We start from the raw sequence: 16953 nt of genomic DNA on the forward strand, positions 1-16953 counted from the left end.
TCAATACTGTTGCCAGCTTGGAGAGCCGAAGTACAAGGACAAGAAAAGCTGCCCCAGTGAGTCAGAAAAACATGTCTATTCATGCTGTAATTCTCTACAATCTACAACTACATAAACACTAACTCTAATGGTGGTAGTCTACTACACAAGAATGGAACCAGCGAAGCTCTAACCATGTAAACACGTCATTCTTGGTTGCTCAAGCTTAAAACTTGATCCCACATGAGCAATGGAGGCCATTTTGGGGCCAGAGTACATTCCTCAAACCAGAAACAAAATCCAGCAAATGCGCTCCAAGGTGGTGTTCCTCTTCACATACACACAAACCCCACAGTTTTAGCAAGTGTTCCTCTTTGCACACAAGGCAAACATAGCTTCAGCTTAGCCAATGTCCCATAAGTAACTGGTTGTCTACAACAGATGTTTCATAGATCACCAACATCAACTCAGTTCTCAAAAAAGCTGCAAGAACCATGTACATAATTTGCCCTGGGAAACAGCAAATAGAAGAACCCCCTTTGAACTAGCTCAAAATAAATTGGTAATAGTTTCACTTACCTCATTTGGACTCCTGCATCAACATCCTTGGGCTTCTCAAGTTCCAGAGGTAACTTAGCTGCAGAATAATCTGCAGATTTTTCCTCAGTTTTGCAGACCTTCTCCTCCTCTCCTTTGCCATGAGGCTCCTCTTGCTCCTTGAGCCACGCCTGACCATCCTTCTCATAGCTACTTGAACTGTGGTAAGAGTGATTTGATTGCCTTTCCTGGTGATCATCTTCCTGTTCAGAGCCATGGGCACTTTCATGGGTATGTTCCAGCTCACTGAGGTGAGAGCTTTCCTGGCTGACATTGCAAGAGGACCCATATCTACTACTGCCAGCAGGACTATAAGAGAGTAAGAAAGTTCATCAGAAAAAAACAGTGGCTTGGAAACACAAACCAACCTTCACATCCAAAAAAATGAGCAGGACACTAAATATTGCTGAAAAGGCACACTGCGGAGTTATACTTAACTATTATATTCTCATGATTATTATGTAAATATAGACTTGTGAACCTCAAAAGCTTGTTAGGTAGTAGAAATACTTTATACACAGTATACCAGCATATAGATCATATACACTTTTTATGTATATATAAATATATATACATATATATATACACACACTCATATATGCTCTATACAGTGGTCTTTCTTGCACCAACTACTACTTCACCTTACATTAGCAAGAAACTGTGGTGAAGATATTCTAATAAACTCACAGGAATAAGAATGGAAACACAGCAATTCAGAGTGAAAGTGTTTCTGTCTTCTGCAGTTTTGTTGCAGTTGGGGTCTTTGTCACATCCACTTAAGATGACTATTGTCATGTAGCTTTACTTTTATATATTATCAGTTTATGATAAAATATGCTGCAGTCATGATTAAAACTGTCAAAGCCTTTGACTTAAAATCTTTTACAAAAGTGGAGCAATTTTTCACATGAAAGCCACACGTCTCACTCCACTAGAGCTTTCTCAATAATTTATTTCATATAAAAACCCCAACATCACAGGCATGTGACCTCTGCGATTCAAGACACCACCTCCAGGACTGAATTCCTAGAATCCTCAAACAAAATACAGCAGATGGAAATTTGTCATGCAGTCAGGAAAACTATGGCCAAGAATTAAGGAACACTCCTATTTTTTCTCATGCAGTCTTAGAAGAATTTGGAGCCAGGAAGTTCTGTGAGTGCAGAGTTGCAACTGTATGATAGAGGAACAAGTTTTACTTATATTGGACAGAATTGTATATATACTTAATTATAAGTTTAGCGTGTCTCTGTTGTGATTTTTAAGGGCAATTGTGACTTAGCAAATGCACAGGACTGAATACACTCATGAAATACTGATACCTTCCTCTAGGGACTTTCATAACTGCATGAAATAAATTTTGCACCGATTTTAGGAAGACCAACCATTAGAATACCTTCACTGGTATTTCTGAAAGTGTTTTAATATATTCAACAATGTGAAGTGAACCTAAGTAGTTCTGTAACGTATCATCAGTAAGTTAAATTTCACTCTAAAATTTAAAATCTTTACCTTGCATTTTGAGAACAAAATGTTCTTCCCTACTAATACATTCTACCTGTTACTTTTTTCTTAGCAAATACAATATTATTATTGCTAAACAAGAAAGCAAAGCGAATTGTATGCAGCAGAATTAACAGACAAAGACTATAACTTCTGAAAGGCTAATGAAATGAGCACTAAAAACACGTCATTCAGCGGAACACATAAGAACATGAAAAATTAAATGACACTCACAGAAAAGGAGTGGAAAAAGGTTAGAAATGGTCTAAAGGCTTGTATGTAACTAGTGACTAGTTTGCCATATTGTCTGTGACAGCCACCAGTGGCATCACAAACACAACAGGTAGGGGACTGGGACCGAGCTACACACACCAGACACCAAGGCCACTCTCTACTGCTGCAGTACTGCATTATAAATGGTGAAGTCCCATTTATTATGCCTCATTTGTAACTAGCCTTTTCTCATTTGGCTGTTCCACGCTACGCAGATCTGCAGACAGTGTGTCAGGATGCAGTATCGTTCCATCAGGAGCAGAATCAAGCCCAGTTTCTCTCTCCTCAGGCTTGCCTGGCACATGCTCCTCTGCCTGATCTTCTTTCTGCAGTTCACCTGAAATCACACTGTGCTGATCTTCTGACTCTTTGTAAAGCTTCTCTCCCGGTTCTTTGTTGGATGTGTCATCAAGAATGCTTGCAACAGATGGCTCTTCAGAACGTTCATTGTCTACAGCATCAGGCTGCTTAGAAGACAACTTCACTTCTATATTTTCATCAGTCACTTGATCCAAGATGGCAGATTTTGAGTTTTCTTCTGAACTGACAGTTCCTAACACCTTGTCATCTGGTTTTGTCAAAGCCTGTGGTGGTACATTTGGTTCCTTTTTGGCAGAGGTCTCCTTGATGTCTTTTTGCCAGGGAAAGGAGAAATCTAGCTTTTTCCCAAATACTGCTCCTTGGGCACTCTCCGGCTTACTCACCTTTTCTTCACCACCTCCTTCAAACAGAGACATAGAGAGTTTCTTAAAACTGGACACGAGGCCCTCATCTGTTCCTGCTTTATTAGCAGAAAGTGGCTGCTGAGAGAAGAATGACCCAAAAGGTTTTCCACTATCAGAAGATGACATAAAGCCAAATTTTGGCAAACTGGGTATGTTTGGTATTTCAAAGACAGGTTTACTACTGCCTGTATCTGGAGCAACATTATTAGCTTTACCCTGTTTCTTCAAGTCAGATTTGGCAGAAACTCCTTCTGCAGGCACCTCATCAATTGTTAAATGTTTTTCCTGTTCAGCAGTTTGCTTTTCTACCTCACTTGTCTTCTCTTCATTCACCTCAGGCAGATGAACACTGGGCTCATCAGCTGGAGCTGTGGGCTTGCTGTCATTACTATTGATCAAGTCCTGCTGATCAATACCAGCATTGGCCTTATCCCATGTAAAAGCAGGCTCTGATTCAAGCGTAGCACTCTCATCTAACTGGGAAAGGTTTGTGTCTGTTGTGTTAGTTTGCGCTTCCATTTCCAGTGCGAGCCCATCAGTAGAGCCAGTGTGAAGGATGTCAGTGGCTGCCTTCTCTGCAGGAGCAGCTTCTTCTTCTATTCCTGAAGGCCCTACACCTGGTTGGAAAGTATCTACATCAGCCTGGTAAGTGGCCTCAGCCTGCACTGTATCAACTGCACCACTGACATCAGGCTGGCACTGCTGAGTATCCACCGTCTCAGAGGGCTGTGCTTCACTATCCTGCTGCAGCACCTCAAGGGCTTCATTCTCACTAAAGACTCCTGTTTCTGGAGTGATGCTCAAAGGTTCCTCTTTAGATGTCTCCAAGCTCTTTTTCTCCACCGTTTCTGCATTCATAGGAGACTCTTTTGTGGATTTCACTTCTACTGAAACAGGTACTACATCCTTCTTCACAAAGGTAGAGACATCTCTTTTTGACTCTCTGGCTGCAGCTGTATTTTCTGCCCAAGAGTCTTTTGCTGGAACAGACCCACTGATATCTTTCCCACCAGTGCTTTGAGGTTTGGGGGTGGATTTTGGAGGCATCTCTTTTGGAGATTCTTTTGGACCTTTGAAGATGCCAAATATATCATTTGTGAAAGCTGGTGCTGGGCCACTTGGGAGGGATGAGAAACCAAAGAAAGAGGAGCTTCTCTTCTGTGCAGGTGGAGGTGCGGTAGCTTGAGGTTGAGAAAAGAAACCAGAAAATGTTTTAGGTGGTTTCATTTTTGTCATGAAACTTGAAAACATTTCAACTGAAGAATCCAGAACTGATTTATCACTCTCAGGTTCCTTTGGTTTGCTTTGCAAATTAGGCGCCTCTGGCATTTTAGGAGGAACATGTGGCTGTTGTGCCCTTTGTAATCTGTCAGTTTGCTCAAGTACTTTTTGTTCTGGCAACTCATTCTGTACAAGTACTTCTTCACAGGACACTTCAGTTTTCATGTCATCTATACTATTTAAGCAATTTAGATCTTGGGAATCCATCTTATCACCTGAAGTCAGGCTATGATCAACCTTTTCAGAAGTTTGTTCTTTGGAAGAATAAGGCTCCTCATCGGTAGGAAATGCAACACTGTCCATTTTCTCCGTATTACCCAATGCATCTTCTTCTGCCCTTGGGAAAATACTCTGCTGGTCCTGAGAACCTTCCTGCACAGTGGAAGTCTGAAGGTAAGGACCAGGACCAGACAAATTGCTTACTGCAGTGTCCTTGGTTTGTGGAATCTTTCCTAAGCCACTTTCTTCACTAGCCTGTGGAAGCTTCTCTGAGCCACTCTCTTCACTGGCCTGTGGAACCTTTTCTAAGCCTCTCTCTTCACTGGCTGGTGGAAGCTTTCCTAAGCCACTCTCTTCACTGGCTGGTGGAAGCTTTCTTAAGCCACTCTCTTCAGTGGCCTGTGGAAGTCTTCCTAAGCTACTCTCTCCACTGGTCTGTGGAAGCTTTTCTAAATCAATCTCTTCGGCTACTGCAGCAATACTTTCTACATTTTCCACTGCCAGCTTTTCTGATTTTTTTTCTGGGATCATGAGGTCATTAGACATTTGTTTGCCAGTCACTGCTGCAATAACATCATCAACTTTTTCTTTATTGTCTGCATCTTGCTGCCTGGTAGAACTGCTGGTTTTGACACCAGAGTCAGTGGAAAGACTTTGCTTCGTATGTGGTTTAGCACTCACTGTTTTAGCTGGTTTTGTACTACCCTCCTGTCTAGGAGCAGTTGGTGGCTTAGAGTTCACTGGTTTAGCTGGTTTTTCCTGCCCTGATGCAGTTTGTGGCTTTTCATCCAAAAAAGATGCCAAACTGAAGAAACTGAAACTAGTACTTCTTTGAGGTACACTCTTGTCAGGAGCTGGACCACTGGAGAAGAAGGAAGGCAGATGAAACAGCCCTTCTGTTTCCTGTTGCTTCCCACTAGCATGAGCAGCAGCAGGTGCTGAAGGCTTTGGTTCATCTGATCCAGTGAAAAAGGAGAATATGCTCTTACTGGCTGCTTGGGATTTTGGAGCAGTGATATCAGAGAAGCTGAATGGCAAACTGAAACCTGCCTCTTTGGGTGTCTGTTCTGGCTTTGGTTTTGCCCGATTAGCTGTGTCTCCTACATGACCTCCCTGTTGCTTTGGTGTGACCGTGGGTGCGCTGCTTTGCTGCCCAGCTGTCTGGCCCAGATGGCTTCCTCTGGGATCTACACTCACTGGCTTCTGTGAGGTATTTCCAGGAGGCACTTTTTTACTCTCAGGAGACTCCTCCACAGCTTTTTTGCCTTGTTGTTCCTGTTGCACCCTGGGGCTAGGAGAGACCTGTTTGTCCACATCTTCTGTCTTCACCTCTACCTTGCGAGTGGAAGATAGACATGGCATACTGGCACTCTGAAGACCTCCAGACTTCTCAAGTTTCTGCTTTGGCTCAGCCACAGTTCTGCTACTGGATTTTGGCAGAGTTGTAGTGCTTGAGGTTAGTTGAGAAGACACAGGCTCCGCTTTGAAGAGCTCTCCAAGGGATCCAAATAAAGATGAGATGCCTGAGGTTTCCTTCTGTTCCGCCTGTTTCACCTCTTCTAGTTTATTACTTTGCCTCTTATCCAGTTCTGGTGATGGTTGTGGTGCTTTGCTTACTTGTGTTTTAAAGAAATCAAAAAATCCAGAAGATTGGGGTTTGTTGGCAGTTGAGGTTGCAGGAGAATCTTCTCCAAGACTGAACAATTTCAGAGCACTTTTAAATAATGTCTCCTCAGGCTCAGTGGCTGGTTGGTTTTGAGTTGGCTGTGGCTGACTTGGTTCATTAATGGCTGCATGCCTTTCGAGACGCCTGGAAGCCGGTATTGCTTTAACAGGTCTCTCTTCTCGTATGGGCCTGCCATCTGTAGCAGTCTGGCTCAGTATAGAAGGAGATCTTGTTAATCCCGGTTTTTTAACATGATGTAATTCTGGCTTTTCATTTCTAGCAGCCTCCAAATTAAGTTCTGACCAAGTATTTTTTCTTGGTTCTGATGTAACAGGAAACTTCTGCCCTGCTTGTTCTCCATCCAAGTTTTTATTTGGTGTAAGTGATAAAACATCAGTCTTATTTTCAGATGATATTGACCACGTGTCTGTTCTCTTTGAGGTAGAATCTTCTGATGTCTCAGAGCCAGGGCTTGTAGACTTTCCAATTAGTCCACCCAAAGCAGAAAATAAGGAACTAACTTTGTTTACTGGTGTTTTCTTATCTTCCTCAGTCTGTTTTGTTTCTGTTACTCTTTCAGTAGATGTTGCAGTTTCTTCAGCTTTAGAAGCAGATTGAAACAGCTGGAATCCAAAGAATCCTGATGACCCACTCCCAGAAGTTGTCACTGGGACAGCCTTATCAACTTCCTTGGTGTGGACTTCCTTACTCAGAGTATTATTGAAAGCTGCCCTGGAATGTGTTCTGAGATCAAGGGTTAGTGGAGGCTCCTCTGCATGATTCAGAGTTTCCTTCTCAGGTCTGAAATCTACTTTGAGTTTTTGAAGTTTATAACCTGAGAAGTCTAATGGCTGCTCTCTCTGATAATAAATAGACTCCTCAAACATTTGTGAAAAGGTTTCCAAATTCATGTTCATTAGCTGGTCACTCCTCTGCAAAGCTAATGACAAATCCAGAGGTTTATTTGCTGTAAAATCATCTAGACACTCTTCTTCCGCAAACCAAAACAGCTCATCTTCACTGCCAAGAGGGACCTTGAAACCACAAACAGCAATTGTGTTGTCTTCCAGCACAGCTCCTGGAATGGAATTCATCTGGAAATTGTAATCCCAGCAGTCCATATAGGAGTAAGTTTCAGGAGCACAAACATAGACATACTGTCCAGTGGGATCAGTGAGCAGGGAATATACATACTGGTTGTCACTGTACATGTAGTATCCACAATCACCATCTTCTGATGGCCACCACACACCCTGTTCAAGCATCATTATCCACTCCTGATACTCCCGGCTATAAGATGAGTACATTAAACCTTCATCCGTACTTAAAGTCTCCTGGTCAATTAGTGTCCACATGGTTCCATCACAGCCAGAGGAGTAGCTCAAATCCATGGGTAATTCTTCAAATGGGTAACTGCCATCTCTTTCAAAGGGTGGAACATTACAGTAACTTTCATTAAGAGAATCAGCAGTCCATGCATCGTTTTCTTCCAAACAAATGTCTTGAAACATTAACTGGTCAAATGACTCATATGACATCACACTTAAATCTAGACTCTGTCCATCAAAATTGGCATTAGTCTGCCAATCCATCATATTTGCATTCCCATCCTTTTTACAAAGATTCACTACTACATCATTTTCAGGCCAGTCCAAGAACTGAGAAGGCAGAACAGAGTTCTGGTTTAACACATAGTAAACTGGTACTGCTATTCCATGAGTGTCAGCCAGTCCCCCCACTTCATATTCCCATTCAAAGCTAGAATGGCTCCTTGTTTCCTGATAAGGTGAGTACTGCTCCATAGGGTTATAGCTTTTATTGGTCAAATTCAGAGATTCATTTGATCCTTTGTTCAAAGGAGGTGGAAGAACTTTAGATTCTGCACCCTGGTGAGGAATATGCCTACTATTTACAGGCTTTTCAGACAAATCCTGTACCTTTGCTTGCAGATTTAGGGCTTCAGGAAGCACAGGATGCCCACTGTGAGTAACATGCGGCTCAGTTGTCTCATTTACTTTTGCACTGGACAAGTGGTCAATAGCGGAAGATTCCACTGTTTTCACATTATCCTGCTTCTCCTTTGGTTTTGGCAGCAGATTTTTTAAGAAGCTGGAAGCTTCCTGCTTTTCTCCAGTGCTACTTTGACCGTCAGAAGCCATTCCTGAATTACTGGGTTTTGTATCTGAGCTAGACTCCTCACCTCTATCAAAAAGCTTCATGAAACCCAGAGAATTTGGCTTTGCCTTCTCTTGCTTACATTCAGACAAGTTTTCATTTGAAGCAAATCTAAATAAACCAGAAAATAATCCAGAAGAAGTGTTTTTCTGGCTATCACCCTCACTTTTCACAGTCAAGTCTTGATTATTGGCTGTGTTTTCATTTGAAGAAATGTGAAGAAAGCCAGAAAGGAAACTTGGTGTGTGCTTCTTCTGAGTATCATCTTCACTTGGAGCTTCTGGCCCTTTGGCTGCAGAGGTGGATTCAACTGAGCCCTTGCCTACATCTGCTGCATCTACTTCTTTCATCAGTCCTCCTTTTACATTTCTAGGTTCTTCTTGAGTACTCTTAGCTTTCTGCTGCTCTTCATTGGCCTTAAGGGTAGCAGAGGCAACATCCTGGTGTTTTTCTATGTTTACCTGGACAGTAGATAGATTTTCTTTATTCGTGTTTCTCCTTTGTATAAGTTCCTTCTTATTGTTTGATAAATTTGGAACTGAGCTAGATTTTATTGAAACAGCACTTCCCGAATTACTGTTTCTGCCTTCATGCAAAGAATTGCCACTAGAACCCTGATGACTTTTTTGTTCCTGGGCAGGTGCTAGATTTTCTGCAGAAGAAAATTTAAATAGAGATGACATAAAGCCTCCCCTCTCATTACTCTGTTCCTGCTTTGCTAAAGAACCCAGCCCACTGATAAAAGGAAGTTTTCCAGTGAAAGGAAATGAGTGTTCTTCCTTTGATGAAGTATTTTGTCTTGTATCTTCCTCAGAGTTATGGTCTTTAAAATGTTCAGACGTACTTCCTTTCTTCCCTTGTTCAGCAGAAGGAAGCAACAATTGACTGAAAGACTTTTTCAATGGGCTAAAAAAGCTTTCAGATGCTATACCCTGATCTTGAGGCTGGGACTTTGGTTCCACATTACCGCGGTTTTGCTTGTTTGCAAGTCCATGGTCTGCAGGATGCTGATCCTCTGAGTGATTTGCAGGAGGCTGCTCCCTGGCAGCAGGCGTACCCTCTACCAAAGTGGCACCTGGCTGACTTGTAATAGGATGCAAATCTGGTTGTTTCTGTGGCACATCCGGCTGCTTGGGAGCCAAGAGACCATCAAGATTGGCTTTCAGACTGAACGAACTGACTGAGTTTGTGAGCCTGCCAAAGATGGAAGACACAGAAGTGCTACTTGTGTCTACCTCTGCCTCACTTCTAGTCTCACTTTTCTGTGCCTCTGGAACAGTGCTGCTGCTCCTGGCTGACATCTGTTCAGACAGTGTTTCACTCCTTTTTGCCTCTTCAACTTTCACAGCATGGCTGTCCGTGGTGTGTTCCTCTTTTGTGACTTCTTGTTTTGGCACTTCCTTCTCAGAGAAGATCTTTAAAGGATTAAACATGCCTAGAACTGAATTCACAACTGAATGCTGGTTCTGCTGGCTGTTGGCAGAATTCCCTTGTGTTTGCTGGGGAGGATGTGGTGCAGAAGCCTTACTGTCTATCTCACTGGTTTCTGGTTTGTTGGAGTTTGTGTTCTGGGCTCTTTTATCGCCACTCACCTGGGATGGTAGCAAAGGCTGAATGGAGACCTTGGGGTCAGATTTACTATCTTCTGCCCCTCCAGAAGAACTCTCACTTTTAGCCTTACTAAATACATTCAGGATTCCACCTTCTGATGAGTTTTTGTTTTCTGGAGTGGAAGACACAAGTTTTTCAACAGAAGCTGTAAGCTGCTTTGTGCTTGACCCCACCTTCTCCGTGAAAGAGCTGAACAGGGAATTTACTGTATTTTTCACCCCTGACAAGTCCGGAAGAGATTCCGTTTTGCCTTTGGTACTCTCCTCTGCAGCAAGATGTTTGGTCTGCTCAGACTTTTTAGCTTCTGCTGAATTATCAGCATTATCCTGCTTCAGTGGCACATTCTCAACATTTTTTTTTGTTTCTGGCAATGTACCAAATTTGCTGATTTCTTCCTCCTTTTCAGCCAAGTATTCAGAGACTGATTCTACCAGACACTGAAGTTCATCCATTGTGTCTATGTACTCCTCATTGGGTTCTTCAACAGGAGACAGTGTTAAGTCTTGCACGGGATCACCACACTTGCTCTCTTTAGTTTTATGTTTTTTATCAGAGCTAGCTTTTAACTGGGAGCCCATACTTGCGGGGAAATTAGCAGTTATGTTTCTCAAATGGCTGATGTCAGAATCATACCATCTTTTTGAAAGTGTAGCCACCTCCCCCATTTCATCATCTGAAACAGGTGAGTACTGGAACTCATCGGAAGCACTGCTGTCAAATTCCTCAAGAACATCAACAGGCACGAAAGTGTTCTCCAGCATCCTCATATGTTTCGTGTCCTCAGCGTTACTCAGGTGAAATGAGTCCTCCTGGTTCATCCCCTGCTTGTTGGGTAACTTGCCACTTTTAACCATTAATCCATTTTTATATGGACGCAGGACTGGATAAGCAGGCAACTCCTTACCTTCAGAGTTACTAGTATATTTTCCAACTCTATCATATACTAGGAAATCATCAATGGGTTCAGAACTAGGTGCCACACCATTGAAATAAACTGTTTTCTCCTCAGGAAACTGCAGACCTCCGTTACTTATTTGTTCTCTCTCTTCAAAATTGTATCGCAGCTTCTTTTTCCTTCTTCTATCAATTGTATCATATTCCTGAGGATATCTAGGGACATCTACAGACCCTGAGTTCAGACACACATTTTGGCAGCACCTTGATCTTTCACAGTGATTTAAATTTTCTCTTTTTGAGAGAGTTTGCATCTTTCTCATGCTTTTCTCATGCCAACTTCTAGTTTTATGAGTTTTTTCTAAGAAATCCTCTATTAACAGCTTTCCTAGCTCTTCATAGTTACTGTCCTGTTCTTCTTCTCCATCTTCAGTGTCAAATGGAATGATCCTTACTCTCTCATTTCTACCTAGAGATCCTTGTCTAAGATGAGAAATAAAGGAAGTGGGAGGGAAAGGAAGAGGCAGCAAAAAAAAAATAGGAAGGGAAAAACAACAGTTTTAAAAAAAGCTATAGGAAGGACAGAAAAAATAGTAATGGAAAAACATGCATTAAATAAATTAAAATTAAAATCAGAAACATTCAGAAATAACAAAATGGAAAATCTGCCAATCTACTACTATTACACTTCAATCAAATAGTCAAAAAAAGCAGCATGGGCTCTGAGATTCCATCGGTTATGTCTGCACAGAATTTAGAAATGCCTTTTTGAGGGAGAACAGCTTTTTGTGATCAAGTGAGGGCACACAGCCTTGGCTGTACTAGCACTCTGCTGTTGCTTTTTTTAGGCATGCTAAAAAGAAATCACTTGTCGCCGCAACAGGACTGCTTTAAGATGCAGTGCCCACACGCACCATTCCACTATGCTGTGCCTACATTTTGGTTGCTCTGGGCTGCCAACTTTGTTTTAGCAGTATTCATAAAGCACACAGGGACCCTGTATCTCCCAGAGGGAGCAGAAATTTCATCTGGAGACTTAGGAGTCACTGGACTCCAGGCAAGTGTAGACAGGGGACAAAATGCAAACTGACGGCATGAGCAACAAGAGGAGTTTCAGCTATTTCAGCATTCCTCTTTGTGGGGAGAGCTCTTGCAGCAGCTAGTGGCCTCAAGGGGCCCCTACCAACACAAAATTAAGATTCTCAAAGCTGTTACTGGACCAGAAGGCAAAACAATATAGTGGTGCTGGACATTAGCCCATCATAAGCCTCAGATGCTTTTCAGAATCAGTACACTTCCTATTCATAATGCATCTGAACAGATCCAACCGTTTATACTTGTCCATTGTGGGAGAATGGATTAAGCTGTAAAACAATCTGATACTTTCTAGAAACCCAAGTAAGTGACCCTTGGGATTTTGGGATTAATTCTTATCCCTCGGTCAGTAGGACTATCTCAACTGTTAGCAGCCCCAAGGGCTGCAGCAAGGAAACTTCTTGATCAAAACCTGAGAAGCACAGCCTCGGACAACCTACATACAAAGAAACAGGTAGAAAGTGGATGTAAAAACACCAAAATGATCATCTGAAAAATGCAGCTCTGCCTCACATCACCCATTGCTGAGAACTAAGGAGCATGAGGGCATGTATGTCTCTGACCCTGTAGTGTCAGAGAAGGGAAAAGACAGAGGGCACACAGGCCTTTTATGGATATTGCTAGTCCAAGAGTCTTCACCATGAGAGCTGCACAGAGCACACCAACATAGGATGCAGATAGGATAGCCCTGAAAGAGAGATGGGTCATTGCATTTTCTACTGCTGCTTTAGTGCTGCATTTCCAACAATATTAGCTAACTTATACTAATTGGAAACATGCTTATTACTTTAAATGACTCCTGTTATACACAGTTTAGAACACTTACTAAACTTCCTGCTCACTATTCTAAGCTCGCAATTGAAATAATTTTCTTTGAAAAGATTCCCAGGACCACCATAGTTACTGGATCAAACCCTTTGAAAACTCAGCTGAAAGCAATGAGAGCTACATGAATGTCTGAAGAGCCATTATCTGTAAATGCTGAACCAAAAAATTTACTAATTTAGGCATAAAGAAAATTACTCTTCTTTCTAATTGAGCTTCTTTCCCTGTATGTGTTTTCTCTGCTCTTCTACAAAGCATCCCTTTTACTAGAAATAAAGATGAGAAACCCAACACATGAGAGGAGAAAAAGATATCAGCCCAGCATTTAACTACTACAGAGCTAAAAAACAGCTGAGGCAAACAGCAAGAATCAGCTGAAATGTATCACAGGAAGACTTTAAAGCAGCAACAGTGGGGAGACAGGCAGAGAGCTTCAGAGAGAGTAACCCACACATCTGACAATGTGGAAACATCAATGTGGACTCTAGGTCAGTGTGGCCTCTCAAAGTGGAATCTATGCTATCATATTGAGCAAAACTAGGGAGGTAGGGAGGACAAACAATTAAAGAAAATGAGCACTGCAAAGAAAAGTTAGTGCTTAAACAAAACAAAACATTCCCCCCCCCCCCCCCAACAAAACAAAACAAAACCCAAACACACACAAACACACAAACCAAACCAAAATAAAAAAAAATCCACATAAAACTGAGGGAAATTATGTCTGCTCTTCTGAAGTCAAACTGGTTGCTCGCAGGAAAACACACTCCAGGAACAAATAACAATATAGCTTGTCATCCTTAGGAAAGGTTGGAAGAAGATACATCACTTCTATCAAAGGAATTTGATTACACGTAACAGCTAATAAAGAGAAGCAGAACTTTTTCATCCAAACTCAAATATTGAAAGAAAAAAACCCAAGTGTTAGAACAGACAGTTTCAACTGAGGCATTTTGCCACTGACAACCTTTTGCCCAGTTCAAGACAGGCTTTAGCAGGTTCTTGTCTGGTTCTTCTGGGTCTACCCAGGAGAGTCTCCTACAAATCCTCATTTTCACAGCAACCACCAGCTGCAATCTGCCAGGAACACTGATCTCATCAAGTAACTGCCTGGTACACAGCACTGAAAGCTGCTAGGAACAAAAGTCAAATACAATTTGTTCCTGCAATACTCAGCTACAACTCTGGTTTGAAAATATTTAAGATCTACCCACGTGCTTCTTTTCAGCCAGCTTGTTAGAAATACCTTTCTGGTAAGTAAGAGAATCCCACGTAGCTTCTTTGGAAAGCCTATTTGTATATTTTATGTTTTAGGATTAAATATGTGGCAAAGAATCTTCCTGGGCAAGTGGAAAATGCACATGGGAACAGGAATGCTCAGATCACCATTGAGGATTTACATTTCTAGGCTGAAAGTAATTTTAGACCATAGCAAACTACAAAGCTCATGATTTTTAAGTATATTTTATAGTCCAGATCCTTTTACATCAATACCTCAAGAAAATCAGGGGAAAAAAAAAGGAAATATCCAACTTGGTATTCTCTAACAATTCAATCCAGCAGTGGTTCTTTGGAAGGTCTTACAAACACATTTATCCATTAGATACACGTATAAATTCACATATACACTGACTCCAAGCAAAGTGAGCCAGGAAAAACTATCTGTACTGCCAAAACCACTCCAAGAAATCACACAACGCCAAAAATATGTGCCACCATTGGTTTCCCCTGACTGGGGGTCGAACATCACTGTTCAGCTGAGCCCTTCCTTAAAGAAAAAGCCTCAGCTCATCTTCTCAGTCAGATCTTCAGCAATTTTACCACTGCAAGCCATCAGCACAGACTCACATGGGAAAGGGAGTAACTTGGTTATATATAAAACATTTCATGAACTAGGAATAGAGGACTAGAAATGACACATCGCACTGCAGTAAATGCATTTTGTTGGCCCATTTGTTTCTATTCTTGAAACCTCAGTAACACTAACAACATTAGATGTTACCATTAAACTTCACCCTTTACCATTAATGATCATACATCAAGAAGGGCAAAACTTAGCCTCAGCCACCCAACACAGTAATTGAATTTAGGCTCAGGCTTCAGAAAACAAGAACATTCACACCAAGGGAGATAACGCAGAACAAATCAGTTACAATACAAATAAAACTCTGCAACCCTAACTGTGATAGTGCCTAAGCAGCTGCCTCTTCCTTCCTCACCAAAGGCAGAAGCAGCAGCTTAGCCTGTTCTACAGAACCACTCCCACAAAGCTGACCAGAGCTGTCCAAAATCTTCGGCTTTCACCTTGCACAACTAGCTCTAGTTCACAGCCATTGATCCTGGTAAGTTAGTGCTGCAATGCTCAATACTCCAACACATTAAGAACACTCATGAAACTACTGATTTATGGTAAAAAGAATCAGAGCAAACAAACTATCTTTCATACAGCTGAAAGTAAATCTAAAGAGAAAGCACACCATTCAACAGTCTTAACGTGATAACAGGAACAAAAGGAATAAAAACCCAACAACTAATCTGTTACAGACTTTGTTCTTGAATACATTGTTTTGGCAGACCTAATAGAACTGGAGCTAATCCAGAAGAAAAAATAAATTTCTACCAAGAAAGAAGCTCCCAACAGGATAACTCTGCTAGAATGTGTTTCCCTGGCTTTGGAGGCACACCTATGCCATGGTACCAGAGCAAGCAGCTACCCACTATTTTAGCCTTCAGAGTGTAAGGGGAAAGTACAGCCAAGAGTACATGACCTAAAGTTAAGCATATCTTTTAAAGGTAACTGCCTAAACTGCCAGATCTGGTGTAACACATATCCTCATGGGTTTTTCCTGGTTAACGGCAGAATTCCTCTGTCAACAACACACATAACACTCTCCTGTTACAAGACCTATAGAGCATCTGATCTGCCTTCCTGACAGCTCGGTACCTTCATGGTCTGCAGTGGAAAAACAATTGAGAGGGAAAAAACTGAAACGAAACAGTGGAAAGGAGAGCTATCCATAAAACAGAACTCACCTGACAGCCACATGCTCCCGATAATCCAGATCATAATTCTGGAGGGAGTTGGCACACGAATCCCGCAAAACTCCCTGCTGCTGCAGGCGAGCCGGGCCTGTGAACTGGTGCACAGAGGCATTGGGCTGCACGGTGGTGTGGTACGGAGGGGGAATGCTGCTGCTCGTCTCGCTGCGGTAGTCGCTGTCCCGGTCATCCACAGCACTGTCAGCATCTTCAAAGGCTAAGAGATAAAAGCAGTTTAAGGGCACAGCTCCCTCAAATTGCCTTGCTGGGACAGTGGAGCCCATTTTGTTTTGGAAGAATGACAAAAAAACACTATTTATGCTGTGGCTGTATCTCCATCTGGGAGCGGCCTATAACCTCCAGTATTCCCAAGTGTGCATGAAGGAACTGCAGTGATCAGATCCATACCCTCCTTTCTCTCTTCCTATTACAGGAGTTTGTTCTTCTTCAGTCATTACTAATAAGCAGATTAAGACATCTCTATTTAAATCAAAAGAAACAACCCCCCCAAAAAAACCCAAACAACAACAACAACAAACAAAACAAAAAAATGACAACAAAAAACCACAAACCAAACCAAAACAAAATCCCCCCAAAAGCAAAACAAAACAAAACAACGTAACAACCCAGCACCCAGAATTTCAGGTACTTTGCTGCTGCCAAAATGAACCTTTAGATACTGCAAAAGAAAAAAAAAAAAACACAAACCCTAAAGCAATTCTTTGTGGAAAGGAGCTCTTTCTGAAAACTTTTCAACATTTAAGCTGTAATATTGTCCTTTCTTCTCAGCATTCCTAACCAGAACTTTGTGGTTCTGGATTTTTTTAACTTTTTTTATTATTATTTTAAAATATTAGTTTAAGTTAAGAGAAATTAATGGTAAGGACTCAGTAGGAAAATCAGAAGAACTGGGAGAGCAGTTCTGCTAATAAACAATTATACTACTTCTTAAAGGGGAAAACTGCTACATTTTACTTAACATTAATAACCTTCACAAAAGGAAAAGCTCCTTTCCAGTAAGTTCCTATCCCGGCAGAAACTCTTCTGCTTGATAACCCTTCAGGAAAGGAGAAT

The 16953-nt window shown here is 41.7% G+C and overlaps 1 protein-coding gene across 3 annotated transcripts in view; it reads right to left on the minus strand.

Annotated features, from left to right (window-relative positions):
- The window catches only part of UNC13B (unc-13 homolog B), a 209416-nt gene that overhangs the window by 129990 nt on the left and 62473 nt on the right, over positions 1-16953 (minus strand). For all 3 annotated transcript variants that reach the window (XM_040089892.2, XM_040089891.2, XM_040089890.2), the window contains exons 8-9: positions 15874-16096; positions 559-885 (exon numbers count right to left, since the gene is read on the minus strand). In XM_040089892.2, the coding sequence (XP_039945826.1) occupies positions 559-885; positions 15874-16096 (550 nt within the window). The remainder of the gene's footprint in view (positions 1-558; positions 886-15873; positions 16097-16953) is intronic.

Source organism: Hirundo rustica, chromosome Z (genome assembly GCF_015227805.2).
Source record: "Hirundo rustica isolate bHirRus1 chromosome Z, bHirRus1.pri.v3, whole genome shotgun sequence".
NCBI classification, from domain to species: Eukaryota; Metazoa; Chordata; class Aves; order Passeriformes; family Hirundinidae; genus Hirundo; species Hirundo rustica.